At 41.0% G+C, this 17,454-nt stretch overlaps 1 protein-coding gene across 2 annotated transcripts in view; it reads right to left on the bottom strand.

The window, feature by feature from the left end:
* Window positions 1-1,493: 1,493 nt before the first annotated feature.
* CFTR (CF transmembrane conductance regulator) overlaps window positions 1,494-17,454 on the bottom strand; it is an 83,855-nt gene continuing 67,894 nt past the window's right edge. For both annotated transcript variants that reach the window (XM_081877808.1, XM_081877809.1), the window contains 4 exons: window positions 12,125-12,214; window positions 7,806-7,978; window positions 6,668-6,773; window positions 1,494-3,877 (listed from right to left, as the gene is read on the bottom strand). In XM_081877808.1, coding sequence (XP_081733934.1) covers window positions 3,671-3,877; window positions 6,668-6,773; window positions 7,806-7,978; window positions 12,125-12,214 — 576 coding nt within the window. In that variant the 3' untranslated portion in view covers window positions 1,494-3,670. The remainder of the gene's footprint in view (window positions 3,878-6,667; window positions 6,774-7,805; window positions 7,979-12,124; window positions 12,215-17,454) is intronic.

Raw genomic sequence — 17,454 nt, 5'->3', positions numbered from 1 at the left:
TTTGCCCTAACCCCAGATGTTGCGCCAGGTGCGGCCGGCCCCCCCTGCACCCCCCACGCTACGCCACTGTATTTGTGTGCCGAACAGGATCAGTTCTGTTTGCTTCGATGGTCCAACAACAGAATATGCATTTGGCTTATTTACCCAAACACCCTTGGATATAATTTGTGTTATCATATGCCAGAGAGACAGTACACAACATGTTTGTTTTATTGACATATTGCACACAATAGCATCATGAAACTTGCTTGCAATTAAATTCACTTTCTATTTATTTCTTCCAGACCTAGCCGCTTAGTACCTTTTTGTATTACCTGATGGCAACCTGAATGGCAGGTGTTGTAGCTTGTTACATACAAAGTGCGGGTTAAGTTTTCTAGCTCTACAAATACATACAATGGCAACAATCCAGCAAATGCTAATCACAGCTATGGACTGCTTTGCACACAGGCACCTGTGTATATGATGTACCCACACTTGAGTTGGGCAAGTGAGTCACTTGTACCTGTGTCCACATACCCACAAATGCATAGCACACAGAATGTAAAGTGTGATATGAGTCCAATGTCCTGTTTCCAACACTGGGCTTTGTGAAGTCCATAAGCAAGACATGACAAGACATAAGCAAGAGCCTCTTCCACTATTGATCGTCCACTGGCATTCAATAGCAGACTGGCAATGGACCTAGAGGTTCCATATAGCTATAATGACTAATATAATTCCATAGCCTCCTCCGTGAATTTGTCCCATCCCCTTAGAAAGCCACCATGCCTTGCATCAGAGAGCTCCACAGATTAACTGCATTACATAAAGAAGTACAGTGGTACCTTGGGTTACATACGCTTCAGGTTACAGACTCCGCTAACCCAGAAATAGTACCTCGGGTTAAGAACTTTGCTTCAGGATGAGAACAGAAATCGCGCAGCAGCAGCGGGATTTAGCTAAAGTGGTGCTTCAGGTTAAGAACAGTTTCCGGTTAAGAACAGTTTCCGGTTAAGAACAGACCTCCGGAACGAATTAAGTACTTAACCCGAGGTACCACTGTACTTCCTTTAGTCTAACAATTCACAGCACACTTGCATCTATGCTGCGCTTTCTGTGCAGGGGGACACACCTAGTTCACACATACAGGCCTGACGTGCAGATTTGCTCTTAAGTACTACTGAAATAAATGGAACCCAAATGGATAATGCATTGCCTTCCATAGGGCTTCCATACAACTGAAGCCGTGCATGGAGATAATTTCTGTACAGTTGGCAGTGTAAAATAGCACCATCGTTCCCTGGCACACGTGCACTTTTTTTTTTAGTACGTCTTCAATCTGGATTCAAGCTATACCTGGGAAATGGATTTCTCCTCCTATAAGAAAGATGTATGTACAGCAAGTGGAAACACCCACTGACCAGTGTCAACGTCAAGAGAAGATACAACGGAATAGTAGTGCAAACCTATCCCCCTGCCTAAGCCCTGCCATGTAAGGATCATGTTACTAATTCTTAAAAACTATTTTAATTAAGCAGAACACGTTAGCCTTCTTTAGCAACACAGTTCAAATCTCCTTGGTTTTGAAACAAGCAGGGTTTTCGCCCTACAACGGGCAATGCCAGCATCTGGCAGGTGCAGGATGGCACCTAGGTCTGCCTGCTTCTTCCAGGACTCGCTGAGAGTGGCTTATTCAGGATCCTTCAAGACCTGGAACTAGGTCTGATCTGCTATGAAACAAAAGCTCCACATCTCCATTACATATGTCCAATGTTCCACCTACTGCAACAGGACTGGGTCTAAACCGACCGTAGGAGAAAAAAGCTCTGACAAGGTTAGAGCCTCACATTTTCTTCAATACAATGTTCACATTGTATATTAAAATTAAGACAACAAGAAAGCAAAGCAGCAGTTGATACATTTGTGGGGATACTGCCCATACTCCAGTTTTTTTTTCTAAAACACATAGTAAATTCAAGCTAAAAAATATTTTTTTGTTGTTCAAATATATAACAATTATTCGTATACAAATATAGTCTTCGTGATATGCGATTCCTCTTAAAATACAGGATTTTCTTAATAAGCGAATCTCTCCCATCTCTGAATAAAGATATTAAATAAATATTCCAAGGAAGGTCCAGTCAACTGCAAAATGGAACCATATAAAAGAAGATCATCACAAAAGTCAATTCCTCTTTCATCCTTGCAGATGAACTGCTATTTTCATTTTTAAAAATACTAGTTGAAAAAATGTCCACTCCACCCCCCCATCAACCTCAATAAGATTGCTAGAATAAGTTTGAAAGATTTCATTTGAAGTGTAAAAATTCCCATTGTCATCTTTACCTAGACATTTTGTGTCCTAACCAGCTGTGTACCGGTATATCATGATCTGCATATTCTAAACTGTGGCTTTCCCCTTTCCTCACTCACCGAAATGCAACAATTCTGTAGAATATTGCTTTTCCTTGACTTTTTATTTCAGAAAGTGCTCAGCATAAGGACAGACCACTGTTTACACTTGAACCTACAGTTCGTGTACTTAGCTTCTGCTGACTTCAGGTCTAAGGGAGTCAACTGCTTATTGCATATAGTGAGTCTAATATAAATGAGATTCTTTTTTCCTTTTAAAAAATGCACAATCCCCTCAACAACTTACATGCAATGTAGGTTCATAAATGCTTGAAAATCTACTGAAATATACATGGTCTAAAGGTGTCTACATTCGTCTAGGGCAATATTATAATTCTATTTAATGCAACTGACAAAATGCCCACTGATTTTCACTAAAGTGGCTTGATTCAAATAAATACAACTTAAGTAACTGATTTTGATTCAACTTTCTAATTCGTGTATGTTCTGAACAAGCATGGATGTTTTATAAAAAGTAATTTGTTTGCAACTGAATAGAACCTCCGTACTGTGTAAAAGAATGAACCCAAACATCTGGCCATGTTTCCATGTCTTTTCCACTACAGAATTTAGGAGAAACTGTGAAATTCTTCCTGTTTGGTGCTCTCATTCTCCCACAAATATAGCAGTTTTGCATACCAACCACCACTGACTTGAAAAGCCCAGCACTTTCAAGAACAAAAGCATGGTAATTGCTGTGTTCTTCCTGACACAGAAAATAAATGTCTCTGCTGTTTAGTTGACAGCCTAAATATTTATAATTTGTGTAATAATAAATAGAATTCATGACCTGCATTTGTAACTCTTGACCTCAAACCACCCCAAAATGCATTTTTAAAAACGCTGGATTGTTGTTGTTTTTTACACAAATAAGCAGGCTTTTCACTGTGTTTCGTAGTGAGCTATGGATTCAGTTTGAAAAGACGAGTGTCGACTTTGATGTGCTTGTTATGACATTCACATTATTTTTAAAGAGGCAGCTAATACAACTGAAATGTTTGGAAATTTTGATTATCCATCTTGATAAAAGATCTTCCTATGTGCACAAGAAGCAGAAGAGATGGGGGCAGCTTCGGGGGGAGGGGATACTGCCTAATGCACCAATCCTTCATAATCAAATTGGTCCTTGGAATGAAGTTTTTTTGCACAGATATATACATATTCATGTGCTTGCTTTTGCACTTCTTTTAGTGGCAATTTTCAACAATGCCCTGTTCTGACATTTTCCCAGAATGCTTCCTGTTAAATTGTAATGAGACAGCACCTCGATAAATTTTCACAACCGGGTTTCTTGTACTTCTTCTTCGGTTTCTTCTTGCAAGGCACTAATTTTAGGCCTGGACATCCGTTTGCTTGAGTTCCTGGGATGCACCGGGAAGAGTCTGATACGATCTGAATGGCTGATGGCTTGACGGAAAGAATTCTTTTCGCTGAGCAGCTTCTGGATGGATTCGTATTGCGTGACTTTGTTCTCTTCTATCACCTAGTTAAGAAGAGGTTGGGTACAATGCAGTTATAAAAGAGCGATGCTTGGCTTGTGAATGGTTATTTTTAAGCCAATAACATAATTACAGGACTGAATTATGGTTAGTAATTGAAATAGCTACTCCATTTACATTCCACCCTTTCTGTTCCCAGGAAATCTTGCATTTAGACATTGCCCAGAGCCAAATCATCTTAAATTCAGATATAGGGCAGATCTACACTCATGGTTTTTAACGCTAAAAGGGAATGGTTCTGATAACCATATTGCCATATGTTCTTTTTTTTCAACGTGCGTCATGAAAATGTGACACCAGAGGGTGCTGCAGAGCAACCCCCTTCCAGACACAAAGTAGACCTTGTGGAAAGGAAGTGAAAGAGAAACCAAATGGGACTTTTCCCCATCTTGATGTTTAAGAATGATATTTTTAATAGGTGAGAGTAGATACAGCCATAGTCAGGGGTTGTTTCTTTTCCAGGGAGACCTCATAGGAACTCAGTTCCGACACTTCTCAGGTGGGTGCAATTGCCATCCTAAGAGAATGAAGAAGGTGTTCATGGTGAGTTGCGCCACCTCTTCTTCTAGAAAAATTACTTCAGGATATTTCCATGGGCCCAACACAGTGGGCAGCATTCCACTAACTTGTTCTGTCAGCACAATAACTTTTGTATGCACTGTGGTAGGAAGGCGCTGCCAGCTATTATACCACGCTGGCTGTCCATATATACCTGCAGCCAATGCCTTTTCAGCCAATTTGAATTGCAGCAGCTGGCAGGAACTTGAGCCAGCTACCCAGGCAGCCAAGGGGAATTCCTTCAATGACCACTTGGCCATGTGCGTTTTGTTTTCACTGCCTGGGGATGGTGACTGAGAGCAAGGATTCGCAATAACCCAGTGGAAGGGGTAAGTGTCCATTTGTATGCACGATGAAACCTCCTCATCCTCTCCTCTCCCCTCTCCCCCCACACCTGAAATCTGTTCCAGGAGTTTCCACAGCCCTCCAGAGCACATTTGGGATGGGCACAGAGAATTCCACTGCACAAGCAATGCATTGGCTAATGACCAGTATTTATATTGTTTCGCTCTGTTCATTAACAGATCCACTGCATGATATAAGACATTCCATTTATTTGTATTTCACTAGGTAGACTGCCTTGTGCAGCTGCTCAGAGGAGATATTATAATATGAAAAGAGTAATTTTTGCACCCTTCCTTCCTTCCTCCCCCCAAAAGTTCATGTATATGTGCGCAAGAAATGAGGGGTGATAATGGGGAAATAACACTGGAACTTGGAAAACGTTTACCATTTTAAAAATGTGTCTACCTAGGAAGCTATTCTATCTGCCTAGTGTGCATGAGTAAGAGAGAGAAAATGCGGCTGTGAAAAATGTTGCATGAACAGTTTGTGCTGTTGTTGACTTATGTGTTCTCGCTATCAGAACTGAGAAGTAAAACTGTAAATCATGTATTAGACAGTTGTGTCCAGGACGGTTAGTACTTTGATACAGAACTTGGCATTTCCTTCTTCATATCTCCCTTTTATAGAAGTGAAAGAATTTGGAAGATGAGCAGTATCAAGCCAGGTACTATTGGCATTCGAAGTAATGATCAGTTTCCTTCTGAGACTCCAGAAACACAGTTCCTAACATAACTTGCTAGGTTCTTGAAAAATTCTCCTCTGCTTTATAAGGAAGGAGAAAATACCTTAGCATAGCATACTTTGCTCTCCAACTATTGTCTATATTTATTTAATGCTTTTATAAGTCACCTCCTGCCACAAGTTGACCTGAAGCAGTTTACATAGAGCAATCAAAACAATATAAATGAAAATCCCAAAATACAGTTTAAACCAGGCAATAAAAAAATTATGAGCAACAAACTAGTAACAGCAACTCAAGTGTCAATAAGCATCTTGTTTGAAATACTCTAACTATTTGCCCTTTGGCATGATTGTATTGATTATTCGGGGAGGGGGGAATACCTACAGTACATTGTGCATTTCCATAAGTAAGTCTTATGGGATAGCACAGAACGCAAACATTGTGCTATCAAAGATTTCCTCTAAAAAATGTGTATTTCTGGATTAAGCTCAAAAACTAGACTTCTGGCTCCAAAGGTGCACCATATTTTAGGAAGTGTGACTAGTGATGTTGTTACATATGCTTTGTAAACAGCCATTTCATGCAAAAAAAAATTAATTAAGCACATATAATTTGCACCTGTTAGAACATAATGTTGGTTGGGATATAAAGTTTGCACATGCCCATGGTGTCTTTGGACCAGAGCATACAAACACAGCTTGTGATATTGCAGGGCCTGCTATTCAAATGAAAGAAGTCCAGAACAAACACCACTGGACATGCTCCAAGCCCTTAAAGGTAAAGGTAAAGGGACCCCTGACCATTAGGTCCAGTCGTGACTGACTCTGGGGTTGCGGCGCTCATCTCGCTTTATTGGCCAAGGGAGCTGGCGTACAGCTTCCGGGTCATGTGGCCAGCATGACTAAGCCACTTCTGGCGAACCAGAGCAGCGCACGGAAACACCATTTACCTATTCATCTACTTGCACTTTGAGGTGCTTTCAAACTGCTAGGTGGGCAGGAGCTGGGACTGAGCAACAGGAGCTCATCCCGTCGTGGGGATTCGAACCGCCAACCTTCTGATCGGCAAGTCCTAGGCTCTGTGGTTTACACAGCACCACCCGTGTCCCACTCCAAGCCCTTACTCATGCCTAAAAGTAGCTATTTGGATCTACCTTGGACATCGCGCCTAATTCTTGAAAGGCACTCACCAAATATCGCTGGCATTCCATTAGTGCTTCTAGCCTGTGTTCTGAGAGTATTACTGTACAGTTTGCAAAAGCCTGCTTGAGAGTCTTTTTAATGACTTGGAAAGTCCTGAAAGGTAAACGAGTTTTAATATGCAGAACAATGAAATATAAACTTTTGGTTACATGCAGTTGACACTTTTACAGTATTTGCTAGGCTTTTTACAGCATTGCAATAGGGAAGTTTCAGTTCAGATGAAATGTCAGCATGATGCCTACTGTTGCTACAGTGACTACTCCTGCAATGCGACTACTGAAGTAGTTGCTCAGTATTTTGTTCTGAAGTAACTGTTTTCATTCACTTCTTGCCTTGACCAGACAAAGTTGGGAAACTGCTGTAGGAAACAGAAGGGGTATGCCGACATTGCAGAGTTAAACCACCTTGATAGTGATTTCCTCTCCTAAGGCAACCCCAAGAATGACCAGGATGGTGAGGGTTCCTATAAGGAATGGTTAAAACAGGTAGGGGTGTTTATTCTGGAGAAGAGACATGATTGCTGTCTTCAGAGAACTGCAACACTTTCCTCGCTGTAAGAAATGAAATGACAGGGAACCAGGCAGAGGGCCTTCTCAGTAGTAGCACCTGCCCTGTGGAATGCCCTCCCATCAGATGCCAAGGAGATAAATAACTACACAACTTGTAGAAGGCAGCCCTGTATAGGGAAATTGTTTAAATATTTGATGTGCTATTATGCATTTATATTTGTGGGAAGCTTCCGGAGTGCCTGGGAGAAGCCAGTCAGATGAGCGGGCTACAAATAACAATAACAATAATAATAATAATAATAATAATAAGCACAAAAAATGGGAGAGGAGCTTTCTCTGTTGGTCTAAAGGGGAGGACTAGAACTAATGGGTGGAAATGCCTGGGAAACAGATTTTGGCTAAATGTTAAGAGAATCTACCCAATGGAACAGGCCATTTAAAAGTGGAACAGACTGCCTCAAAAGGTGGCAAGTTCGCTTTCACTGGAAGTATTTCAGCAGAGGTCAGATGGCAAATGGCAAATGTAAAACAAGGAGAATTATTATTATTAACATGATACTGTTTTATTCTATTCCAGTATGAAAACAACTGGACAAAATATTTGTCTCGTACTTACTTAGGATCAAGATGAGCACTTGGTTCATCCAGAAGAAGAATTTTTGCTTTGCTGAGAATTGATCTGGCAAGACACATTAATTGTTTATGTCCATGGCTGAGGACACAGCCACCGTCCAAAAGGACAAAATCAAGCTTGCCTGGAAATTGCTCTATTACAGATTTCAGTCCAACCTGAAGGAGATAAGAATAGGGTTGGGAGGCAGTGGGAGATAAGCATTCTGTTTCACACAAATTGGTTTTCTTTCTTGCAAAAGTTATGACTATTTGGCCTTAATCCACAGCACTAGGCATCTAGACCCACATGATGAAGGGTGCAGACAATTTCATTCTCAAATAACACCCTCCTGCGTCACACGATAAGATGATATTGGAAATGGACTTTGAAAAGTTTGGTGTGTTAGCCAGGTTGCGTGGCTTAGGGACATCTCCTAAACAATGACTTCTAGGTTACAAATGCTACAGATTATAGCCACAGAAACAGAACACAGAGATGCCATCTCAGGAATGCTCAGAAAACAAAGGAGTGAGCTGCACTCCTTCCTTTGATAGTTTAAGAGGTTCAGTTCAGAATAAACAGTAATATATACTTTAGGCCTAGAGATCCATCAGAAACGGTGAGCTTATGTTGAAATCTATTTAATCTGTGAGTAATAGTAATGATATATACACCAACACATAATTTATATCATCACAACGATTGTTCCTACTTAATAGGAAACACTGACTATAATTTGAAACCTGCTTTAATAGTCAAGGTAGGCATGGCACAGCATTGGATTCAGCCAATTAACCACACTTGCACTAGATAAAACCTGTAAATGTGTGTGTCATCTATTTCCCGTAACTGGTCATCTGGAACAAATGGTCGCCATTTTTAAATGTCTACTGTGGTCAGTGGGCCTTATTAGAATTTCAATTAGACACAAAGGGGATTACACCGTGTAACTGAGAGCAGCACAAATTTATAGGTTAGTAAAAAGTATCTTTTGACGTACTATAGGGACACACATTTTATGAGCTTCAATTAATAGCCAAGCTTCTCTTTTTAAAAAAAGACCTAACATTCACATCCAGCAGGCACTCTCGCTTATACTGTTTTTCGGCACCCGCTAAAACCTTTGTTTCAGCAAGTCTATCCAGACACATAATTTAGCTATGTATAGCTGCTTTTAATATTTTCTGGTGTTATCTGTGAATTATTTCAGGTACACAAAGAGGAGATTTATTTTACTAAGCGATTTATAAATAAAATTAGTAGGAACAGACACCTTGCGTAGACTGCACATATTAGCATACTTGACAGCAAAATTCACAGTTGGATAACAGGGGCCATTTAATTGGATTTAATCTAAGGTGTCCACGCCGACAATTTTTCATGTTATCCGCTCCTCTTCCTAAGATACTTAGCTTGTAGTATTTGTATTACATCATGCGCTCTGTCTCAGTGACAGCTATACTTAGAGGGATTCTTCCTCCATGCTTGTAATCTATTTTCAAAACAGGCACAAAGATTGGGATAGTGCCATTTATTAATAGCGCTGCACTCTAAATAAATAGTGCTACGCTCTTCTCTTCTAGTAGGTATATCTGATCTCTGTGTTACTAAATTACTCCCCTCCTCCACCCAAACTGCCCCTGCCCAGGACACCCCTGTAAATGGCTGACAGAAAAGAAGCCCAAATTTCAAAAATAAACCAACCAATCAAGACAAATCTTTAAAGGTTTGTAGGTTAGATTTATTGCATATTCTTTTGTACTCCTTAAGATTATAGGAATTATGTTTTTTTTAAAAAACAACAACAACCTGTTAATATTTTAAATACAGTGATTCACTATCTGATTTATATATTCCTGAGGAAAATAATTCTACTGCTTCTCTCCCTCTCCATATATGTGTGTGTGAAGCATATCTTCATAAGTGCTTCAGTAAATAGATTTTCTATCTTCTTTTTAAAGTGCTTTTTAAAGAGGTTTGCCTCACTTTATTTATGAGTGGTGACCCACATTTTCAATCATATATTAAAACATATTTAAAAGCAGTGCTGTGCTACAACATCTTAACAGAAAGCACCCAACTAGATGCTTTGGCAAAAAGAAGTGTTTGTGCAGATGTTGAATGAGCTTGAAAAGGCAAATAAAACATGCTGTGAAACTGCAAATGAAGGCTATGAGGTAATACTAAGAAGATGTGGTATGAACAGTTATGGAAGGAAAACACACACACAAATATAAGAGGGGGCAACGATGGAAGACATGGCCCGATCTAATTTAAATCAAAGAGTTATTGTGAAATAACTTTTTTATAATAGTTCAAACATCCTCTTTAAACAATGGGATCTGTGATCTATGATCCCTGAGAGGTGATTCAATGAAGCATTGGATCTCCCTCATTAAGGATGGAGCAAAAGGTCCAACTGCCACTCTGAAAACTTCCAGAGAATTTGCTTTCCCAATATCTCTCTGAAAAGGAGTGGGCCAACTGCCAGATTCAGGGAAGGAATGGATTCAGATCCTAGTTTGTCAACACATCTCCAAACCACAGAGAAGAGTAAGCCAACCCTGTAGTTGGCATTCTCTATCTTCCTTCCACTGAGAGAGAAATGGCCTTACATTAAAGGGATTCTGGGGCATATTCTGTGTCCCAGTTGGGAAAATCTACTCCACAATCTCCTACTGCTGCTTACCTTGTATGTGGTAGGATCCTGTGAGAGTGTTAGTGAGACTTTGCAAGGAAGTGGCCTAGTACAGAAAATCAGGACCCTGGTCAGCTCCCCGTGGAGGCAACTCCAAGGAAGTTCCCCTGGGTAGGAGTGCCAAATGCATGTGGCCTTGGAAAAACCTTAGGACAGAACTGAGGAAGGCACAGCCTTGAACCTGCATTCAAGCAGATGCTACAAGGTGTCAGGAGCTTGTCCTACACTCGAGTAGGACCCTGGCAGAGACACATGCCCGAGTGGCATGTTCTTTCCCTCCTGGTCGATCGTTCAGGAGCTTCAAAAGCTTTCTTCAGTCCGAACATCACAGCAACCGATGCCAACAGACACCGGCACACTTAGGGATCCGTAGAGTCTTCGCAGCTTGCGTACCAGACCTCAGCAACTCAGCATTTTGGCTAATCTAGTTTATTTACATATAAACACACACAGAGCACTGCAACATGGCTCCCTCTCTCTCTAGCATCAGACAGCAAAGAGAAAGAACAAAGGACAATAGTCCCACTTCACGGAACACAGTAACACAAACATCCTGTCTCTGTTACTTCCCACTTTGTGGAGTCAAAACATACACTGTCATGTGAAAGACAACAATCCCATGACTGCAATCACGGAGCAGGAATTCTAACACAAGGAACTCTTTCAAGTGCTCAACTGGAGTACTTGAGAAAGGCTAGACCCATTTTGGGGTGAATGGGAGGACCACTGCCCACTCTCTAATCTAAGTCTTGTAATTACAACCTACTGATACACTAGTACCCAGCCAAATGAAATAAACTGGATAACCACTAGGCATTTGGGGGGGGGGTAGCATCCTGGTAATGGAATAGACTTTTTCAAAATGTTCACTTGGCTCCATTTTTATGATCTTTTCAGTACCAGGCGAATACAATCCTTATTCACCCATTATTTTGTTTCATAATTTATGTTAGTTTTAAACTGAGTTTTATACTGTGTTTCAGGTTGTTTTTTTAAAAAAACAAAACAAATTTTAACTGTTTTTTATGATGGTTTATATTGTATTTTAATGTTGTGCTATTTTATTTCATTGTCTTGTGAATTGCCCAAACAACTTCTGTTATGGGGTAGCTATATAAATATAGCAAACAAGCAAGCAAGTAAATAAATACATATATTTCTGCTTCCTTACCTGATCAGCAAATGAATTGAATTACATATGATTACAAAGTTTAAAGTAGTTTTTAAAATGCACAAGGCAGACATACTAAATGAGCAACAAATATTTGCAGTTGTCCACACCACACTTTCCTTAATGAGACAGCAATTTATCTAGGAGAAGGAAAAAGTCTGATTCGCAACATCTTATCAGAGGGGAGTAACAAAGTTATTGGGCCATTTTGGCTGGATCTAGACACATCAAAAAAAACTTTTCAGTTAAATGCGTAAACTTTGTATCAGAAATCGGGATGGCAAAAACAAAACTCCACAGCGCCATCTGGTGCCACAGCGTTATAATGCATATACAACGCATATAAAGCGCTTTTTCTTTGCCAATGTAGCTGAGTCCCTTGTCATGCCTTGACCACTTGGGAATTATATTGCTCTCCCTGAAAACATAACTAACAAAAATGGGCATTCCTACCTCCTCAGCAACTTTCCATAGTTCTTCATCAGTCCACTGTCCATAAGGGTCCAAGTTCTTTCGAAAAGATCCAGAAAATATGAACACTTTCTGTGGAAGTAGAACAAAACAAATTTTTAAAAAACCTGTTAGCAGAATTTATGTGGAAGAGCTAAGGCTATAGCTGATAAAACAGCCATTTTCTGTTCCTCTTCAAACATGACTTTGGCTGATTAACATCCTATTCCCTTTTAAATGTGTTAGTGGGAGCAGGTGGGGTAGGGGTATGGGGTCGCAGCTCTCTTCTCGCTTTCAGGCTGAGGAAACCAGCGTTTGTCCACAGACAGCTTTCCGGGTCATGTGGCCAGCATGACTAAACTGCTTCTGGTGCAACAGAACACCCTGAAGGAAGCCAGATCACACAGAAATGACATTTACCTTCCCACCACAGCTGTACCTATCTATCTACTTGCACTGGCATGCTTTTGAACTGTTAGGTTGGCAGGAGCTGGGACAGAGCAACGGGAGCTCACCCTGTCACGGGGATTCGAACCGCCAACCTTCCAATTGGAAGCCCAAGAGGCTCAGTGGTTTGGACCACAGCACCACCCTATTACACCACCCACCTGACTGGGTTGTTGGGTAGCTCCCACCAAAATATAGTAAAATATAGTAAAAACGCATCAAACACTAAAAACCTCCCCTTCAGCTGTCTTTTAGAATTCAGATAGCTGTTTATCTGTCTGACATCTGCTGGGAGGGTGTTCCACAGGGCGGGTGCCACTACCGAAAAGACCCTCTGCCTGGTTCCCTGTAACCTCACCTCTCGCAATGAGGAAACCACTTCATTGCACCAAATCGTATCCTTGGCTCTATTTACTTTCCCTGATATTTTTGCCTTTGCTGTTCTCCAGGACCCCATCCAAACAGCAAGTACTGCTCAAAATTGCCCCAAACTATCTTGTTCCATAATACAGGGAGCGGAAACTGTGGCTCCGGATATTGTCAGAATTCAGCTCCCATCAGTCCCAGCCAGGAAGGACAACAGTCAGTAATGATGGGACCTGGTGTTTGGCAACATCTGGAAGGCGACAAGTCCCTGCCCCTGAAATAAGTGAAACAAAACTCCTGCATGATAGCAAGAATGTGATAGGCTTTCTGTGAGGAAAGCGGTAACAATAATCCATTAGCGCAGGAGTCTTGCACAACTGAAGTTATGGTGTGCATTTTTCTGTTTGCTGCTTTCTGTTTCCTGTCACGGTAGGTAAGGAAGTAGAGGAGATGCATTTTTATATTCTAATGTTATGCTTTATCTTCCCACATCCTGCTCCTAATTCCTACTGAAGCCAGTGAGATTGTTGTCTGTCAATGAAGCTAAAGCTGTTTCCCTGCTTCTCCCATGGTGAGAAATGGACACCTCTTAGTCACACACAGGAAACTGTGTCTTGGGGGCGGAGAACGACACAGTCCAAATTCAATATTTGCTTAATCTCTTTAAGCAGTGTGAGAGACTTTGTATCACTCTTGCCAGGATTGATTTATTCCGCTTCAGATGACAGTAACTCTTTCACAACTGCTCTGAGAAGGTGAGGAGAATGTGACACTTTCTGCGTCACCGAAGGCCCTTGGCAGATTTTTCTCTCAGAGAAAGTGGCTTTCGCTACGACTTCCCCTCCATTGTGCCTGCTGAATAAACACTGCCTATTGGAAAGCCTGAAAGGTGATCGTTTCCCCTCTTCCTCATCCCTTTTGCATTACTAATAAAACAAGTAACAAAGACTATTTCAGTTCGTATAGGAACTGGCCTGGACATAACAGCTACAACCATCTAGAACAGGGGTCACCAACCTGGTGCCTTCAAACACACATGTGCCCACAAAGGCCTTCCTTGACACCCAGGGGACCCCACCTGAAATTAGGCCTGAAAGCAGCATTTCATTGTAACCAACAGAAGAGGTTGCAGAGTGATCTGGGTTGTGGGGTTTTGTGGAGCCCACAAAACTTTCTCCACTTTGCAAATGTGCTGACAGCCCCCCCAAAAGTGAATGACCTCTTATCTGCAATGTAAAAGCTCCCTTATGCTTTGTATTTCCATACAATGCAATTGATGATCAAATGAGTTTGGCTATGTGAGTAAAAATGGAAGAAGTTAGGTTATGTGAATGACGGCATAGCTGACTCCTTCGGATAATTCATGCAGGGATTATTACGATGACATTCTTTGGGACTGGGGTATCCAAAGGTCCTTTGATAGAATCCCCTTCACCAACTGGACTAAATATATGAGGCATTCTTAGCATCCCATAACCCTCCATGGCTTGGTGGATGGGAAGCAAAGCAGGGCCTTCTGTTCTGTGACTGTAGGTTGTGAAACTCCATCCCTAAATACATTTAGTTGGTCTCCTTTCTCTCTCAACTTTATGGAGTTTGAGAGCACCATATTTTCCAATCTAGCTTTTATTTTGATTTAAAGTCTTTGTCTCCACTGTTGATGGAGCTGTTATGCTCTTTTCTTGATTTTATTCAATATCACTCTTTTATTGTATTTAAACTATTTGTATTGTATTTGAATTGTTTTTATTGTAAGTTGCTTTGTGGGCCCTTTCTAGGCCCAAGAAGCAGCATACAGTGGTACCTCTGGTTACGAACATTTCTGGTTATGAGCTCCGCTAACCCAGAAGTAGCTGCTCCTGGATGCAAACTTTGCCCCAGGTTGCGAACAGAAATTGTGTGCCGGAGGCGCTTGTGCAACGGGAGACCCCATTAGCGAAAGCGAGCCTCAGGATAAGAACAGTTTCAGCTTAAGCTTGGACCTCCGGAACGAAATAAGTTCGTAGCCAGAGGTACCACTGTATAAATATACATATACATAAATATAAAAGATTAAAAAATTAAATTGTGAATCTGACTAAGGGCAGATTCACAACTGTACTTGCCATACCCAAATGTGTCATTTTTGGCATGTCTCATGGTCATTATCAAACATATCAAGTACATATGGGCTTGTTTGCAGTAACACACTTATCATCCAACCCTAAGCATGTTTATAGAGTTCAGAAGGCCTTATTCTCCAGTAAGCCTGCATGGGATTGCAGCCTTAGACTAATCCTCCAGAACCGCTGTCAATTTAGGAGTTACCTGGGAGTAAGTCCCAGTTCACTCCACCAGAACTGTTCTGGAGAACATGCTTAGAAATCTGGAAACTACAGAAGGTACTGCGTGTTGTTTAGTTAGCAATAACTATATCAGGTTCTTTCTCTGTCTTTCAGCAGGTATATATTTCCCTAGGATGAGAAAAATAACTTCCCTAAGGCAGGGAATGTACATTTCAGCTTTTGTTTTCTTATGTGGGGCAGTGGTTTCTTAAAGATGGTGCTGTTATCTGACTTGGGATTAGCTTCTTTAAGATTACTGGGTGTGGTGGCACAAAGGCAAGAGACAAAGAAATGTCTGGCATACCTCTGTTTACACTTGGTTTGCTGCATATTAAAATAAGGAATTTAAATATTTTGAACTCCTGTGGTGGCAAAGAAAACAGAAGTGAACAAACCAGTTTTCAGAAGAGAAAACTTCATGGCACAGGTGATACTTCATGGCACAGGTGATACTTCTAAACAAAATGCTGCCCACACTAGGTTTTCACGTGCCAATTCAGCTGACTTTCCTAGGAATGCTGATTCTTTTTGTAAAGTAATTTTCAGAATTAATTTCCTTTAGTTTCTTAATCCGGCCAAACATTTAACTGACATCACACCCTTCAGATCAAAATCCATTAATGAGATACAAGGAAGGGGGGAAATGAGGCAACTGGAAACTTTACATGCAAACAGACAAAAGCTTGTGAAATCCCAAAATCTCCCTATTTTTTCTATATATTGCATAAGGAAACTGCAAATATGGAACAGGATACAACTCCTGTCAGGTTAATATAGCTGCTGTCACTTCCATCCTATTCAGAGACTATGAGCAACTCTCCCCTATCATAGCATCCATTGTATACATTCATTGTGGGAACAGGGTATTTGATTTTAATATACTAGCATTTGAGTGGAAATCAAATCTGTGTGTGCTTTTCCTGTGGTCAGAGCTTTTAAAGATCTCTAGATGAATCTGGCAGTGCAAATGACTTCTCTCATCCCTTTTCAGTGTTGTTGCAGCCTCCTGAATGCAACATACATTGGCCTCACAGAGTCATCAGTGGACACTGTCATTTAGCTGTCAAATATGGAGAACACTGAACAGGAACACTACATAACTGGAAGTTACAGGTCTCAGCATAGACCAACACTACATAACTGGAAATTACAGATCTCAGCATAGACCAAACATCCCTTGGACACACTGACTCCTATGGGCATCGATGAAAGCATAAGCCAAGAAGTATATTGCAGGATTGATGCCTTACAGGAAGTAATCTAAATACTGGTCCCTTGCCCAACATTTAGAGTTGTTATTGATCTCCCTAGGAGTTCTGCTCATGGATATAGGTCAGCAGATGGTTCAGCTCATTGTAATGCTGACTTTTTGTTGCTGTCTTGTTTCCTGCTGGATTTCCTACATTGCAACTGTTCTTGTCACAGGATATATGAATACTATGCAACTGTAATTAAAAGCAGCAACTGTCTATAGGGAGGGAGTTTTTGGTTTGCGGGCGGGTTTTGTGTCTTTTATCTTGCATTTTTACTTTGTGAACTACCCTGTTTAATAAATTAAAAAAAAAACTATACTTCATTTCAACCTTACTTATGACCTCTGTAAACTAATACAGTGGTACCTCGGGTTAAGTACTTAATTCGTTCCGGAGGTCCGTTCTTAACCTGAAACTGTTCTTAACCTGAAGCACCACTTTAGCTAATGGGGCCTCCTGATGCCACCACACCGCTGGAGCACGATTTCTGTTCTCATCCTGAAGCGAAGTTCTTAACCCGAGGTACTATTTCTGGGTTAGCAGAGTCTGTAACCTGAAGCGTATGTAACCTGAGGTACCACTGTACATGAATGTGGCCTGAACCTACATATGTTTATGCAGGTCTCATTTAGTTCCCATGTTAACATACATAAATTTACAACCTAATGAGAGGGAGGAGAGGCAGAAGAGGCAGAAGATACCCCAAGTGCCATAGGCGAGATGGCTAGGTTGCCCGCATACAACACCAATCTTGCCTCAACTGCACTGGCTGCCAATTTGTTTCTGGGCCAAAATCAAAGTGCTGGTTTTGACCTATAAAGCATTAAACAGCCTTAAAAATACCTCAAGGACTGCCTCACTCCATATGAACCAATCCAGACACTACGGTCATAATCTGCAGCCCTTCTTTGTGCCCACAGGAGCTCCTGGGAGTGACAACATG

Source organism: Podarcis erhardii, assembly GCF_964252035.2.
Source record: "Podarcis erhardii genome assembly, chromosome: 10".
Taxonomy (NCBI): Eukaryota; Metazoa; Chordata; class Lepidosauria; order Squamata; family Lacertidae; genus Podarcis; species Podarcis erhardii.
Note: the sequence above shows the minus strand (reverse complement) of the source record. Positions and strands in the feature narration are given on the sequence as shown.